At 35.1% G+C, this 16,218-nt stretch overlaps 2 protein-coding genes across 3 annotated transcripts in view; one reads left to right on the top strand and one right to left on the bottom strand.

Annotated features, from left to right (window-relative positions):
• PARPBP (PARP1 binding protein) overlaps window positions 1-10,744 on the top strand; it is a 54,551-nt gene extending 43,807 nt beyond the window's left edge. Inside the window, exons 10-11 of one of the 2 annotated variants that reach the window (XM_068944588.1) lie at window positions 9,144-9,279; window positions 9,904-10,744. In XM_068944588.1, coding sequence (XP_068800689.1) covers window positions 9,144-9,279; window positions 9,904-10,235 — 468 coding nt within the window. In that variant the 3' untranslated portion in view covers window positions 10,236-10,744. The remainder of the gene's footprint in view (window positions 1-9,143; window positions 9,280-9,903) is intronic. The other variant, XM_068944599.1, reaches the window with a different exon arrangement.
• Window positions 10,382-11,894, bottom strand: PMCH (pro-melanin concentrating hormone). The gene is made up of 3 exons (XM_009679981.2): window positions 11,646-11,894; window positions 10,922-11,126; window positions 10,382-10,651 (listed from the first exon to the last, which is right to left on the bottom strand). The coding sequence occupies exons 1-3, from the start codon at window positions 11,892-11,894 to the stop codon at window positions 10,602-10,604; spliced, it is 504 nt and encodes a 167-aa protein (XP_009678276.1). The 3' UTR covers window positions 10,382-10,601.
• Window positions 11,895-16,218: the final 4,324 nt, after the last annotated feature.

Raw genomic sequence — 16,218 nt, 5'->3', positions numbered from 1 at the left:
CAGCTATATTTATCAAATAGCATAAATGTGATACACTGTATAGTACATTGGAGTAGACCGCTGTTTATGAATCCAATTACAAAGCCTCTATTTGGATAAGAAAACTATGTTAATATCAAAGTGCAAAAAATTTATTATGTGTAAGTACTTATCTGTCACATTTGAGACCTTTTCTGGAAACTTAAAAAGGTGAGTAAGAATTAGGTTTGTGGCACAGACTATCAAAAATACGAATCTTGAGGCTGATTCATTATATGAAACCATTTTTGCTCTTTTCGAAAAATACCTTTTTGCTAATCAAAAATGAGATTACCTTCCATAGAGAATTTCTGCATAGATGGTAGTCCTTGTTAAAGGGTTTAAGTAATTGAATGAGTCCTACTTCAGGAGCAGGAACTATACTATATGCCAGGATTCATGGTGGCACTTTCCTGTGCTGTTTTAGTAGGCCTGGACTCTAATAAGGGTACTGTGACTCCTATGTGCCCTGTTAACACAGTACGAGAGTCTGTTGTCTTCTGTGGCGCTCTCATCCTAGCCTTGTTTCACCATGATTGTTAGAACAGAACGGGGCTGTAGCAAAGTAGAATGATACATCTAGGGGGTTTTGTGAGTGTTTTTGAGTTTTTGGGGGGTGTTTTTTTTTGTTTAAGATGATAATTTTTGAGGTCTTTCAAACAACTTCTAAAACTGATTTTGATGCTCATCTGGTGCCTAATACAATGACATGTTTTGAAAACCAAAATTCAGAGTGAACAAGAAACAGGCCTAAAGTCTCCTGTTGGCCCTTCTAAACTTTCTTTGGCATCTTAGAAGACTGTAAAGCATATTTAAAGTTATCTTTTGTAGATTAAATCTGAGGTGGCTGACTCTTCCTCTGCTTTAGCAAAGGGAATGGTGAGTTGTGTGTGATTAATGTGTTACACAGCTCCAAGAGCGCTTTCAGTTTATCTGATGCATCTTAGAGCAATATTAAGGCTGCTGAACTGCCTCTCGTAATCATCACTTTTCTTCATGGCTTTCTTCCAGTGCACCCTGTTGTACCAGAGAGACAAAGTACAGCATGGAATTGAGGCCAATATCTCAAGATGTTTTTTCATATTAAAAAGTAAAAAGAAAAATCATACAGTTTAGACTGAAATTGTCTTTGGACTGTAAATTGTCTTCAATGATGTGTCAGCATAGAAAGTCCCCTTGCCCAGGATATGGTGTCTGAATGTTTCACGTAGTCTTTAGTTCTCTTTCTTGTGTCTAAGCCAAACATTGCAATCTAAATGAAAGCATAGCATGTTCCTGTTAGTCTGGAGTTATTCTTCTGGGGTTCCCAAACACACTTTAGTCTTGCTTCCACTAAAATTGCTCTTGTTGATTAACAAATGAATGTTTTCTAACTGAAACTCAGAGCTAGTACTCTAAATATTCATCTTTGACCTCCACTCTCACAGAAAACCCTACTTTTCTTCTTGAAATGTTGACTGTCTTTAACTTCCATGATTTTGTCCTTTCCTGGTTGTCTTTCTACCTTCCTAGGAATCTCTACAGTCTATTGCATAATTCTCCTCTGTCTTTTTCTTTTTCTCCTATGAAGATTGTAGGATCCTGTCTTTTTTCCCCTTTTCTCTTTCTGTACCTTCTTTGTGAATGAATACATCCACAAACATAAATTCAGCTGTTATCTTTATATGAACAGTTCAAACTAACATCTTTAATGATTTCTTCTATACTTTCCTGTGAATGGCCAGCTGTTGATCTTGAGATGGTATGGTTAAATTTGAGGTCCTAGTTGCATCTGTCTTGGTACGTTGATCATTGAGGATGGTGTCCTATCTGTTGTTTCTTTTTTTTTCTCCATTGTATTCAGGTGATATTATATGATACAGTTGCTGCATAGCACCACTGAAATATATTCCCCTCAATCCGTTTGTCCACTCAGCTATAACTTGTTAAAGGTTAATCTTACTCTTTGATTACTGCCTTATATTTTTCATGGACTTGATAGATGCAGCTCTGGCCTATTTTTCTTCACCAAGATTGCCATACAAAATGTTATTGTCCAAGTGATTAGATATTACATGTCACTTCTGTTTATATATCAATTTCTTTAAGCTATAGCAGATATTAGCTACTTGTTTTAGTCAGTCCCAATCCCATTGATTACTTCTGGTTTGCAGCTTTGAGATATGTGTCCTTACTCACATTCAGCCTACAATACCAGTTTTCATTGTTCATTTGTTAATTTTCAAACTAGCTCTTTCAGCTTTCTCCATTTGATCCTGTTTCTTATAGTGGAAAATGTCTACAGGAAGTATCTGCGGAACACATTATTCTCCTTTAAAACTTTTTTCAGTACCTTTAAATCAGCCCTTCACCACCCCCCGCCCCTCCCCCCAAAAAAAAAACTTATGCTTTTTATATTGAGACAGATGCCCATTATAATGACTAGTTTGGGTTCCTTTCTCTATGAATCCATATATTTCTTGTCTTAGATTGTAATGTCACTTGGTAGGAATCATTTGGTTTTGTTTTATCTTTAATGTGCAGCAGCTAGCACAATGAATTCCTTGTCTGTGACCGTAGATCTCAAGTGCTATAGTAATGTTTATCACCTTCTTACACGCACCAGTCTTCCTTCTTATTTAAGACAACTGTCTCGAAACATGTACAGGTTTCTTGCAAAATTCACTCTTCTAGGTTTTGTTATGCATGGTATACTGTTTTTAACAATTCTTAATATCATTGACTGGGAAGAGATACCATACATAAATTTCGAATAAGACAGAAGTGAGTTGATGTTTCTTTTCAGCATCAGTGGTTCCTCTGAGAAGTTTCTTATGTGATGTAAGTTCCATAAAATTATCCTAAGGATCTTTTTACCCTACTTCCTCTGACGTGTGTTTGGATGGTCGTCTGTAGCAAAAAGTCACGATCTCTCATTAGAATTTGTCCTAGCCAAGTCTCTTTCTCAATGATATTTGAAAGGGAGGGAGGGAACCCAGTAGTAATAACTGGTTCCGTGCTGAATCCCATCAAGAGGTATGTATTGAGTATAGAAATTTAGGAAAATCTATGAAGTAAAAGGAGAATAGGACACTTCACTAAATTAAATTATTATGCTTCCACCTTCCATGATAGGAACTGATCTCTCCCATCTACGGAATTATGTGGAGGACTGAAGATTGATAACATTTAAACTTAGGGCAAAATGTCATGCTTGTGTGTTTAATATCTAACTTAAAAATATAGAGAGTGGACAAAATAAACAGGTAACTATGAATTGGAATTTGTGTTTAAAAATAAAATAAATCTATGGGTATTTCCATTGTGCCAAAACAAACTTCAGATTAATGAGCCAGTAAAGTATGAGTGAAAGCATGATGAATAATGCAGTACCTTCTGGAAAATGTCAGCCCCATAGCTGCTTTGAAATTCAAGGCAAGGGTGAAAGACAAAGAAATATTACATCTTTCATTGCGCATTAAACATTGGAAGAGATATGCAGAAAGACCACCCAACTATAAAGGGATTTGTTAGGAGGCAAAGCTATCGCTCTTTATCCCTTGAAGAGGAAGAAGTCACCTTTTCATCCTCTCCAGCAAAAGCAGGTAAGACTAATAAAAAGAAACTCTATTTCCTTTCACCTTCCTTTGAGAGAAAAATTAGAAAAGGATCATGTTTCAGGTTTGCTGTATATAACTATAGGGAAGCATTTTCTGGTGAATGGTATTTTGTGGAAGGGATCTTGGATTTAGAAGGGTCTACAGAACATCTATTAAGTTAAGCCTCTATTTGTTGCCAGTTGTCCTTTCTGCTCTTTTCTGATTTATAAAAATATAGAAAGTTTAACTGAGCAGGAAAGGTACTTTTTTTTTCCCCCTCTAAAAAAGGTTAATCCAACCTTATGTCTGATACTTTGAATCATACTTCTGTTGTTTTGAAATGGGTAGGTACCCCATTATGTGACTACTTTTTTTTTTTTTAATTTCAATGGGACATGTAAATATTTGTTTATTGGTATGAGAGAGGAATGGACGGAGGGCTGTTGCAATCACCTGCTTTGATCAGGTGCTAGAGCAACTGAAGACAACAAACAGGTTGTGTAGCAAAGATTATCATATCTCTTCGGATGCTGCACCAGAAAAGATTAATTGGAGTTTTCAGTTGTAGGTCAAATATTGTAACTGAACTAATGGGGTTGAGTGAAACAGAATATTTAGGAGTAAAGAAGAAAGGAACAAAAGCTATTAGACTGTGAGCATACAATATATGATCACAGTAATATATATAGCTATATTTTAATTTAGGATTGTTTTGGCCTTTTGATACATTGAAATGTAGTGTTATTTTTGAAATTGTGCTGCATTGTTAACATTTGTCCTGCAACAGCTGTAAGGACTTTTCAGTAGTTTAGTATATATTTTTTTTCTTAATATAACTGGAGACAGCCTTTTGCTATATGAGGTACTATTTTCCTCCAATTGGGAACATAACTGTAGTTTTACTTTTTAAAAAATTTGTGGCTGAAGATCTCTACCAAATCTTGGCAGGTTTGAAGTTCATTGTAACTTTACTGTGTATGGAAATTCTTCCAAGAAAAAAGGTCCACAAAGCAGAAAATTCCAGTCTGCCTTTTTCACGTGACTTGATCATGCCTATATAAAATGACTAAATATCTAGCTTCATGCCCTGCTATTGTTCTTCATTGCTTAGTTCTCAAAATGCTGTTGCTAGAGAGAATTGTTTTGCCTATTTGTGATTCCAGTACAAGTAAACTGTGAGTTGGAAAAGTATCAGCAGGAAGTTATCAAGATTTTTCTGTATGACTGCTATACTTGTGAAGAGAAACTTCACAGTAATGAAGAAAGCAGTCTTCCTCAGGTGGTAGTCTTGTCTGGTGTAGCAATAAATGTTTATTTCAAAGTGGAGTAGAATTATGAAGAACGCTAAACTGACTACTAGTTTCAAAGTTTATGTAGTGTGCTAAAAAATGACTAGCTGGATGAGAAAGGGGGAGGGAGAAAGCTGTTCACCACAAAATCTGAAGAAAGACTATTACTTTTTACAAATGTCAGTTAACTGATAAACCATACTTACGTGGAAAATATCATTTTTAGTTCTACATGACCCCTAACCGGCTTTCTTAGGATCTCTAGCTGTGAGTTTTTAATACTCTCAAAACCCAATAATGAGATATTTTGAGGTTGAATATTCTCAAAACAGTACTAGGTTAATTTAGGATATAGGAAGGGTGGTACAATGTCATGCTAAAAACTGTTATAGGTTTGGTACAGTAAAAGGTTACTATTACCTGAGCTATTAGCCAGAATATTTTTTGTGTTTGAATAACGTGATACTCTGATCAGGCAGTGACATTTACCACTTACTGTTTTCCTTCTCTTCCTCCATGCTCTCTTTCCTTTTTAAAAAATCTTTCAGCTTACCTCTCCTATTTTATCTGAAAGAGCAAGGGTAAAGGTGGAGAAGAGAAACTTTCTATTCCTTTTAATCTCATTTTCCCTCTTCAAATTGTACTCTAATTATTTGGTTAGAAAATAAAAATATATTTGTTACTGACACAGATTTTCAAATTCTGTGATGCCATTCCAGTGTATAAAAACCCAATCTGAATGTTCTTACTGACTAAATGTTGGCTGTACTGTCTATATGTACGTGCTGGAAGGGAGATCTGGAAAAGATTATCAGCTCACTTTTAGAAATAAATAGAGCATGCACCATTAATATTTCATACAGATGAAAATGTTTTATAGTCACATCTCAAGCAACTGAAACCTTTTTAGATTTAAAAAAAAAAAAAAAGCAAGGCGGGGAGAATGTGCTACTTAATCTAGGACCACTAATTGACCTACATGCACTGAAACACAGGATGTCTTTTATGTTATTGTACTTTCTCCTGGCTGGAGAGTGGTAGCAGTGAACTCCTTTGTCTGAAATGGGGAAGAAACTTCTTCACATAGGAATAATAGCAATGACCCTCTTGTGAGGAGGAGACAGGCCGTAAGCCTGACTGTTTTACACTACTTATATGCAACTATTTGATTCGCAGGTCGGGCTCCCAACATCTTTTCCCTTTCACAGAGCTGTGGGTCATTGGGATGTTGGTGGTGAGCCACTCAAATCAGTGGTTCAGGATACTGATGTTTAAGAGCTATTTCAAGTTGTTGACAGACTTCATTATGTGTGCTTCAATCGCACTTTAAGTTTTTCTTTTTTCTTTAAAAGCAATACAGAGAAATTTGACTTTTTAATTCAGTACTGAGTTTGTGTTCTTTTTCTGCCTTCAGACTATTTAGATTTTCTTATTGTTAACTCATTCAATGTAATATAATTGTCTTAGTAACAAATACATTCCTAGAGCAGCTGGGAAGTTTGACTGCTTCAGCAAACTTAGTCTTGCACTTTGCCTTCATGTCTGCTCTTTAAATTAGTACTAGCATCAGTTGAAACAGCTGTATTAACAGCTATAGCTTTGCACGTGTTTTGTAAATGACTAAATGGCATGTGATGCAATGAAGAGTTAAGTTTTGAGGCATGTTTCAAGCTTCAGTGTAGTGGAAACTAAGACAGATTCGTTGTTGTGCTGCAAATTTGTCAGTGCTTGAGCTTAAGGTCTGTCCTCTGACTCCACATACTCTGATCTTTGCAAGCTGGCTTAGTGAAGTGTCCCTGTGTGAAAAGAAATCCTAATGTCCCAAAACACAACTGACTGCTTTTGGTTATAGAATGGTTAACTAACAGGCTTACTTGCCCAGATCTGATATTCTTGGTTTATCATGTCTTCATCAGTTCAGTACCAATTTTCGTTTATTTGCCTTATGCAATATGAAGAATGTGGTGGATTTGTGTGCAAGTTATTGTTGCATAGTTTTTTTCATGTGTGACATTTGCTGAACAATAGTTAGGAATTGAGTGAATTTTAAAGGATCAAGATAAAGAATTGAAGGAACATAGAAAATATTAGAAAACTTGTTTATTTAGTATTACAGTGACCTTAAGCTAAAGAAATTAAAGGCCCTTGTATTCAACATGTTGTAGTTGTATACCTAGGATGTTGATGAAGTTTATTTAAGCTAGGTTTGAGTTGCACTTAATTAGAATTATTTTTCTGGTTCTCTGGGTATACCTTATTTATCCTTCAAAACATTTTTCTGAAAAGAGCATAAACACAGTTAATAATCGGATTAGATATAAACTTGCAGCATACAAAACTTAATAAATGTCTCTATATATGGTCTTACTCTACGATTAAAAATGGTCAGTACATAGTAGATTAACCCTTAGAGAACTATAGAATTGTTAAGAGGAATGCTGACTAGCTCTCTCTGTGGATTGTGCCTTTCTTTCTCAGGCTGTTACCCAGCACAGATAAATTAGTTTGGGAGTGATTGACAGTTGGAAAAATTGGCCCTTTTTAATTTTTGAAGGTCATACTGAGCTTTAAGTAAGACTGTTTGGACAGGCATGTTAAGTCAGAGCAACTACATTTTTGTGAATAAAACTTTTTTCAGCAAAGATTGTGGTTTTGTTCACTGGCCAACTGCAGTGTCATGCAGAGATATTCAGGTTGCATCTTAATGATAAAAGGCTGGAGTATGTTGGCTTGTATGGGTGAAAGCAGTATCTGATGGAAGTGCAATAAGCTGTGACTGAATTTGGTGGGTGAAGACCCTTCTGAAAGCAGACTTTTGGGAATGTATTGTCTTCTGTCATTCTGTCTAAACCTGAGATTTTGATTTGGAACAAAAAAATTTAGAGGTCAAACCTGAACTGTTATATTTAAACATGCTTGTGTTAAGAAGAAAAGAAGACTTGTATACGGCAAACTTTTTAATCTGAAAAGTGGTAATGATTCTCATATTCCACGAATTTAGTCGCTTTGTATATTTAAAAAGCAATATTTCTCTAATGACAACATTTCTTACATTTTCTTTTAAGTTTGAGCTGAACTGAGTACTAATACAAGGAAAATGAATTCACTTGTGACATTTAATAGAGTTATGACCTAGAAAGTCTAAAATATGGTATTCTACTCTACACTATACCTCTCAATCTCTTTTATGTAACTTAGACCTTCAAGTGGAACAGAGGGCAGAATTTACTTCGTGCAGTCTGCTGTATTTGTGATAAATTGGTGAGAAAAGATAAAGCTTGACCCTCAAATTCTAAGATGATGTAGTAGTTGGAGAAACTGTAACTTAAGTGTAAACTGTGGAAATTTGACCTGGAACCATTGATTCCAGGAACTATGGATATAAAGCTGTAATATAACTTTAATTTAATTTTTGGAGTTGAGCCACGCATTTTGTTTGAGCTGTGGGATGGGACTAGGTTTCTTGCTTCAGAGACTAGCAGGTGGAGATAAGCATATGCAGAACCAGATACAGTAGTGTTCTTCATTCCTAGTAACTTAGGCTATATGGATATGCTTTGAAAAATGTGGAGTTTGAACAGTACATGTAGAGAATTTTTCTCCTGACCTTTGTATTCAGTATGGAACTGGCTTTATTTCTGGAACAATTGGGAAATCCAAAATTTACCAGAGAGTGCCAAAATAATATTTTTATACTTCAGTTAAACTGAATCATAACATAAGCTATAACATAAGTTAAACTGAACTTAATTTATACTATTTATCATTTCTTTTCAGCATTGATATTATGATTTCTTCTGTGTATACGTTGATTGGATTGGGAGACTTATATAGTTGGCATTTATGATCAGACACTTCAAAGATGATGGCCTGTAGAAATATGATAATTGTAGCAGCTATGACAGCTGTTCAAAATGATAGGGTCTATGGTCTATCAAAAGAGGGAGATAACTTTGACAGAAAATCTTAGGTGGATGCAACTTTAAAAATTTTTATGCAACTTTCTACAAGAGATGAAAAAATATTTAAAAATTTATTTTAGAATGTTTCCTTAATTATTTCTAGCAGGCCTTTATCCTTTGTAAATGTATGAACAATTTATTTAAATACTTGATGTGATCATATATATTTTTCTGGTATTTTAGGTGATTTATAAACATGAGACAAATGAAAGGAAACTTACTATTTCACTAATCTGACAGACATTCTGTTTTTACTCTTACAAATAATTAAAGCTAATATCAATCACTACTTGCAGATGAAGCAACCTTCAATCAAATCCCAGTTTGCATGTACATATAAAGATGGGTTGAGTGAAAGGAAGTGTCAGCACTTCTTCAAAAGTAGCATGCATCCTGCACCAAAGCAGCTTTTAAAAGATGAATGTCTCACAGGTAAGCTGTACTAGGACTGAGTAAGTGAATGTCATAGCTAACATTTCAGATGTTATCTAAGTAAATATTAGTAAAACTCAAATATAAATGTTTTTCAAGAAAAGAACAGGCGTTTTATTGCACTGTATATCTTATGATCAGTTAAATGTCTTTACGTTATAATTTTAATGTGAATGTTTTGAAAATAATTCCTTTTGAAAGGTGTATTGATGCTATCATAAGGTAAAAAAAAACTTTGCATACGTAAAGCTTTTTCTTCTACAAAAGTTAAGTAAAACTCATTTTTTGTCATTCAAAAAAAATTATTTGTTTTACTTATATCCACTGTATCGTATATAACTTAATTTAAGCAACTTTTCCAACATCTTATGGTTAAAAATCCATTTCTGTAAGTTATTTGGTATTATATGTTTCTGAGCAATGTTACTCTAAAATAACAGTACACTGATTAGCTGATCAACAAATAGCACACGTAACTGTAATGACCTAGAGTAATTTTGTTTTATTTACAAAGCACTAGTTGTGATAAAAATCACGTGACTGTCCTATGATAGAAAATAGACAAACAATCCTAGGTAACTTTTTATTTCTTCCCATATATTTTTTGATGTTTTTACATGACAGAAGGTATGAATTCGTGTCTTGACATACCAGCGCTTGGAACTATTTCTGAAAATGTTCACCGGAATAGAAATGAAACAGAAATGGGAAAACTGAGTTGTCAACCGAGAAACAAAAACTCCAGGAATGAACAGATGAATTTGAGTGATGACAAAATAATCTGTGATAAGGAAAGCGAGCTACCTCTGCCAAAAAATGCCAAAAGACCTAAGGTTTCAAACAATCCACAGAAGAAATTGGACAGCAAAGTTGGGGCAGGAAAAAGCAGCAGAACTGCAAACAAGAATAAATTGATTGCTGGTCAGGCAAAATTAACTCACTTTTTTCGACTATAAATTGTTTTTATTCTCAAATACACGGTTGACTGTTTCAGAAGTTGTAGTTTTGCAAGAAAAAGGTGAAATTCATGAATACTCAATACCTTAATACTCAAATAAGTGAGAGTTGCTTGTGTATAATTAGACAAATATTTACAAATCTGGATTATGCAGATGTCTTTTATTTTCATAATAATACATCATTAGTAATGACAGCTAAGTTATTTTTTGGCAATGAATCATGTTTCTCTCCACATTACAATGTGGAAGTATTTGTAGATTTGTAAATGTTTATAGCAATACTAAAACACAGTAACTTCAAGTTCTGTTAAATTCAAAATGAAATGTTCGATCTTCAAAGAAGGTGGTGTAGACCGGTAGTTTTCAGATTTGCCAACAAGGTCGATAGACTCTTCCCAACATGCACCGGAGCTCTAAATGAAAAAAATTCTGAAAGTTTAAATTGTAAAAGAACTAGAATTCCTTATTGCCTCTAGAATTCCTTATTGCATTAATACCGTTAATTGAAGAAAAGAAAAAAAAAAATTACATGTAAACTGAAAATACAGCATTTCATCAGCCCTGGCAACTCCTAAATATGACATGTAGTTTCTAAAAGAACCTTCATCAAATGGCTGTATAGATATTTCATTACACTTTACATACAAATGATTTTATTCTTGTAAGAATGAAAGTATACTTACTGTCAAAATCTCTTCTTCCTATAGGGAATTTAGCTGAATTTTCTTCATCCTCAGTGTTTCTTCTTTCCTGTGCAGATTCAATATTCTGAATTTCAGTGTCAGCTGGAAAAGCCATGGCTCCCTTCAGTGCAAGATAAGGTAGCTGCTTTGTACCTAAGTTGATTGCCATACCATGGTTCAGGAAATCATGTTTGGAACCTATGTCCTATTTTAAGGAAAACAAGAGTAGCAGTTTGTCTTTACAAATTTTTGTCAGTTGTATTAACTTTTTAAATTCCCAATGAAAGTATTGGGATTGAACATAATCATTTGAAAGTAAGCGATGCCCTGCATTACATCTTTGGCTAAAATGGTTTTACAGTAAAGTACCTGTTAATATAATATGCATCTCCTGTATTTGGTGAAGTTGAAAACCTGTTACTGCATGTAGTGACATGCAGAAACAAACACAAACACAGACCTTCTTCCCCTCACAAGTTTTGACTACCTATAGTTCTGGTTAAGATCTGATTTCTTTTCTTCAACTGCCCATGTTACTTATTTAAAATCTTGAGATTAGATAGTTGTAGTTGAAAATTTCATCCCTGAATATATTATACTGAAATGAATTTTGTATATATTTGCCAGGTTATTGCTTTCAATTCTTGCATTTGTCTTCTAAAGGGCTAAAAAGAGAATTTCCTTTTTTTACAATGAAGCCAAGCATGTAAAACTGAAAACTCACAAAGAACTTTGGGGTTCTGTCTTCCTCTTCATCCAAAAAGCTACTGTCTTCAGTCTTGTAATGTTTGAGCAAAGGTGTAGCTCCTCTATACTGTGTTCTATCCCCACTTCGAAGGGTTCTTCCTAGCCGGAATGTGTTTAGCAACATATTTTCATCTTCTACCTTTTGCAGGGATTTTGACAGTGAGATTAGAAAACCTTGAGAAAAAAGAGAAAGAGAGAGTATTAACATATATGATGAGCTACACATTCTTAGTTACTTAATGTTTGCGTAAAAGCTAAGCAGTTTTCAAATTTTGAGAGCTTCAGCTGTAAATTAACATGCTGTATGTCTGTGCTCGCTTTATATATTTTACGGAGTGAATGGAAACTACTTCAATGGCTGATGAGTTCACTCTTTAAATGACTCATATTAAAGAGTAACCTTTCGTATAATCCTTCTAATCCCATATATTGTTTAGAACTACTTAAACATTTCTTTAGCATGGATAATTTGTATGTTTTTAGAACAGTACAGATTAGTAGTTCCTTTTGATGGATCAATATAGCAAAGTTCACAGGGAACAGCAATGCCCATTTGTGTTCTTTATAAAGCTTTATTTCCATTTAAGGCAATTTGAGAGAATAATTTACTTAAGTAGGACTATTGTAAAGGTGTAAATCTTAATCCATCGTAGTTCTTAAGCAAAATGGATTTACTGAAGAGTTGACAAACTTGAAATGTCACAATAGCTTGGACTACTACTGTGTTAGAGCTGAAGTCATTAATTTGTATTTCTGTGTCCATTATGTCAGGTTACCTTATACAAAAAGCTCATCTCCTAGAAATCCTTATTAACACCCAAGTAGTTATATTGGTCAACGTTTTCTTTGTGGAAGTGGAATGTTACCCAGCCACAGATATAATATAGTCAGATATGTTTGCTAAGAATGTAGAAAGAAAATGAAACTTCAACTTTTCCTTAAAAAAGGCTCTGAAGTCTTACCTATTATCCTGTAGGAGGAAATGTAGGCGTTTCTGCATAACGTGCTTTTTTATTTCATCTGGAAAGCAAATGGGGCAAGTTCAAAGCTAGCTAATCTCTTAATGTCAGTGATGCAAACCACCTATCCAGTGATTGTGTGCCTCTGAGCTGGTTTCAGTCCCCAAAATTCATGTTTCTTTCAACCTTTAGAATTAGCGCACAGAAGAATCAAGACCAAGCATCCTGCTCGTTAGGGCAAACTGCTAGGAAATTGACCAAGAAACTGACTAAGCAGAAAAAGCAGATGTCAGCCTTGCTTCTTTACTTCTCTCTTTGCTTTTACATCTCCTGCTTTTTCTCTGTGCTTTCATACACTGGACACAAAATGTTTTTTCTATTTGTATAACAATTTCTTGCATTGGTTCTTTTTTGTACTTGTTGTCTTATGGTCTTCACTAGCACCTACTGCTGATGTGGTTTGAAGGAGAAAACTAGACTAACATTTAGTAATCTAGACATCAATGGTAGTCTCAGACAGCAAGTATACATTTTGTCTTTATATCCATTACAATCCTGAAAAATGAAAGTTCCAATTTATATGTTGGAGTGCCAGTCCAGCTATTTAGATTCAGGCATAATTCAAAAGTACACCTGTCACTTCTTGATCTTAATTACCTGTATGTAATCGTAGCTGTTAATGCCTAAAAGCACAGTCTTCATGGAGTTTCCTTCCATTGTTGCAAGTGCAAATAAAGGAGTAACAAGGGAGTATAGAACAGAAAGAACCCTGGAAAAGGGGAAAATGAGGGAAGTAAGCAATATTGCCTTTTAAAACAAACAAAGAGTACCTTCCTACCTTCTATTTCACTGAATATCTGTGCCCTGGAGACTGGCTAGCAGCCTACCTGGCACTTTTCTGCAATGTTCTCTGCACATTTGTCTGTACACAGAGGCATCAGATTGATTATTTGGCTCAGCCTGGCCAAATCAGGAGGAGGACTGATCTGGACCTGCCACTGGCAGCAAACTTTTCTATCTGTATGTTGGTGTATGAATTAGGAGTTGAGGAACATGCTATCCACCCAGTAGTTCTATCTGTGAGGAGATCTCTTGCTTATTTGGAGTAGTAACCACAGGTATGCAGCATATGTCACAAATACATGATATTGCTCTCAAATGCTTCTGTTTCATTTTGCATACAGAATAATTAAAATGGGAATGACTGACCTGGATCAATTCAAAAGTCCATCTGCAGTGGACTGCAGTGTCTATGTAGCCATCTACTGTTTCTATAAACAGTAGAAGAAGATAAGAACAAGGCAAACATATGATACTCCCTCCAGTAGCCTCTGGTGCTGCTTTAACTGGCTGTTAATTGTTATGACTGTTGAAGATCTGATGTGGCTCTAGTGATAACTAGTAGAAAATCTCCCAATTAAACCACTAAGAAGTTAGTAGCATAATATTTCTGTAAAGTCATGAGGAATAACGAACTAGTTATTGCAGACTGTAGGAGGGAGTGTATTTGGCTTTTTTACTTGTTCAGAGCAGCAGATAATGTTTGTACTCCTGCAGATTTATAATAAATTGTGCATGTCTCTTCACAATGCCTCTGGGAATCCTAAGTCTAATAAGATGTCTGCGTTTTTTTGGCTTGAAAGTTTTGAGTTTTAGTAAAAGAAAAAGTAAAATTATTTATAATCACACTACTACTAATATTCTAGCATCGACACTTTTGCATTGTTTATAAAATTGACTTTTTATTTATATAATAGTGCTGATTACAGAGCAATCAGTTATTTTAACAAACTCTTCTTTCTTCTACATGGAATCTTGTTACCATGAAATATAAACTATTGGCATCTGAAATCTGATGTGGTATGTATAAGTAAATAAAATCTAGGTGGTGATATTTAATATACCTGGGATGTCTTCTGCTCATTTGACTTTCTTCTGGAAATGGGTTGCAAAACAGTTATAGCAGTTTTACTTAGCGTGGTTACTACTTTAATTTTCATGTCTGACCTTGAAGTGCAGTGTTGGCTGTTGAGCAATAAGTGAATGGGTATATCTTGTATGGAAAGCCAGAATTATTTAGTATTAACAGAGCAGAAATACTTCACAAGGCAAGAGGGAGTATTGAAAGAACTGTAAATCATTTTTATTAAATAGAAAAGCACAAAAATATGTAATCAGTGATAATTTCCCCAGTAGCAGACTTGTTCCGGATTTAAAACGTGGCACTTCTGTTAGGTTTTTTTGTATTGTTTTGTTTTTAATTTGGGTCTCAGATTTTATACAGATAGTTGTAGTTCAGTCCTATTCAAGCACACTTAAAAGCTACCTATCAGTTTAACTGAGAGTTGCATGTTTTGAGACTTGGAAGATTGACTTAAAAACAAAACCAGACCTTTCATAATGCGCTTGTTCATTTGTGTGACTGTCTAACAGCAGAGGAGATAAAGTAGACTGTCTTTGTTAGCCTTAGAGAACGTGAGAGCTTGAAGCTGTGTGCATGAGACATGTATCCTGAGGACAAGCAAAACGCTTGGGTAGTTTTAAGCAACAAAATGGCATTTTCTTTCCTTGATAAGGAACTAAATAGTTCAGATATTAAAAAATGAAATCTCTGGTGCTTATTTTAATGAATGATGCATTTTAACAGTATACTTTAGGCACTTTGTTAAGCATTTAGCTGAATCTGTTTTAATTTCTCAGGCATGGTTTTTTTTCATAATCTTTTTTCTTGTAGTCTTGGACAGATATGAGTAGGCTGGTATTCTTCATTGATTTGTTTAACAGTAATACAAATGCAAAGTGTATGTCAAAAAGAATACCAGAGAGAATTTAGTGCCTAAAAACAGCACTTCCTACTTTCCACTTAATCTGTGAAAAAGAATTCTAGTTTTGCTATATGGTGTTGAGAGTATCCAGTTCTCTCCCTTCAAAGCAGAATGTAAATCGGATCTAGCAAGCACGTTTGGCAAGCTGGCTACAGCTTGACAGTGGGAAGTGATGAGGATGAACTGTATCTGAAATCTCAGTGCGTTCTTGAGGATCAACTGTATCACTTGCATTTGTTCATTTGAGATCCAAGGCCCTGAATGTAGACGCTGTTTCTTTCACTATCTTAGCAGCTCACTACATAGACTATCTATCTTAAATACCTAACATAAGTATTTCAGTGTCAGCTTGCCTCCCGCCTCCCCCCACCCCCCAAAAAAAACAGAAGCCCAAGCAGGTGCTGGAAGTGTAGATTCTTTGTACTGTTAATGGAAAAAACTTCTGAACAGCAGTTCATAGGGCATAAGAGAGGCAGTTAACACTCTTTATTGTTGACTATATAGAAAATTAATATTCCTGTCTAGTGTTGATTCATTGTTCCTCCCTGCTGAATCGGTAGTCACCTAGAATGGATAAATTGATTTAGCATGATACAGACACATGCTGCTTGTGATGGAATAGCTCTGGGCTTGTGCAGGAGCACAGTCCTAAATACTTAGGGAACTTGGAGCCGCCTTCTGCGTATGTGGCAGGTGAGTGTGGAGGGAGAGGATGAGGATGAGTCAGTTCCCAGACTGGGAGACTTTTCTTGAATTTCTGTTCAAG

This window comes from Struthio camelus, chromosome 1 (assembly GCF_040807025.1).
Source record: "Struthio camelus isolate bStrCam1 chromosome 1, bStrCam1.hap1, whole genome shotgun sequence".
NCBI lineage: Eukaryota > Metazoa > Chordata > Aves > Struthioniformes > Struthionidae > Struthio > Struthio camelus.
The sequence above is the reverse complement of the archived record's forward strand: the minus strand, read 5'-3'. Positions and strand labels throughout refer to the sequence as shown.

Bases quoted from the DNA above. Each gene is read 5' to 3' on its own strand.
- PMCH (XM_009679981.2), bottom strand. From the start codon at position 11,894: ATGTGTAGCTCATCATATATGTTAATACTCTCTCTTTCTCTTTTTTCT. The intron at 11,127-11,645 runs GTGAGTTTTCAG...TCCTTAAAATAG, and splicing joins ACAGAACCCCAAAGTTCTTT to GACATAGGTTCCAAACATGA. The intron at 10,652-10,921 runs GTAAGTATACTT...TTTTTCATTTAG, and splicing joins AGGAAGAAGAGATTTTGACA to AGCTCCGGTGCATGTTGGGA.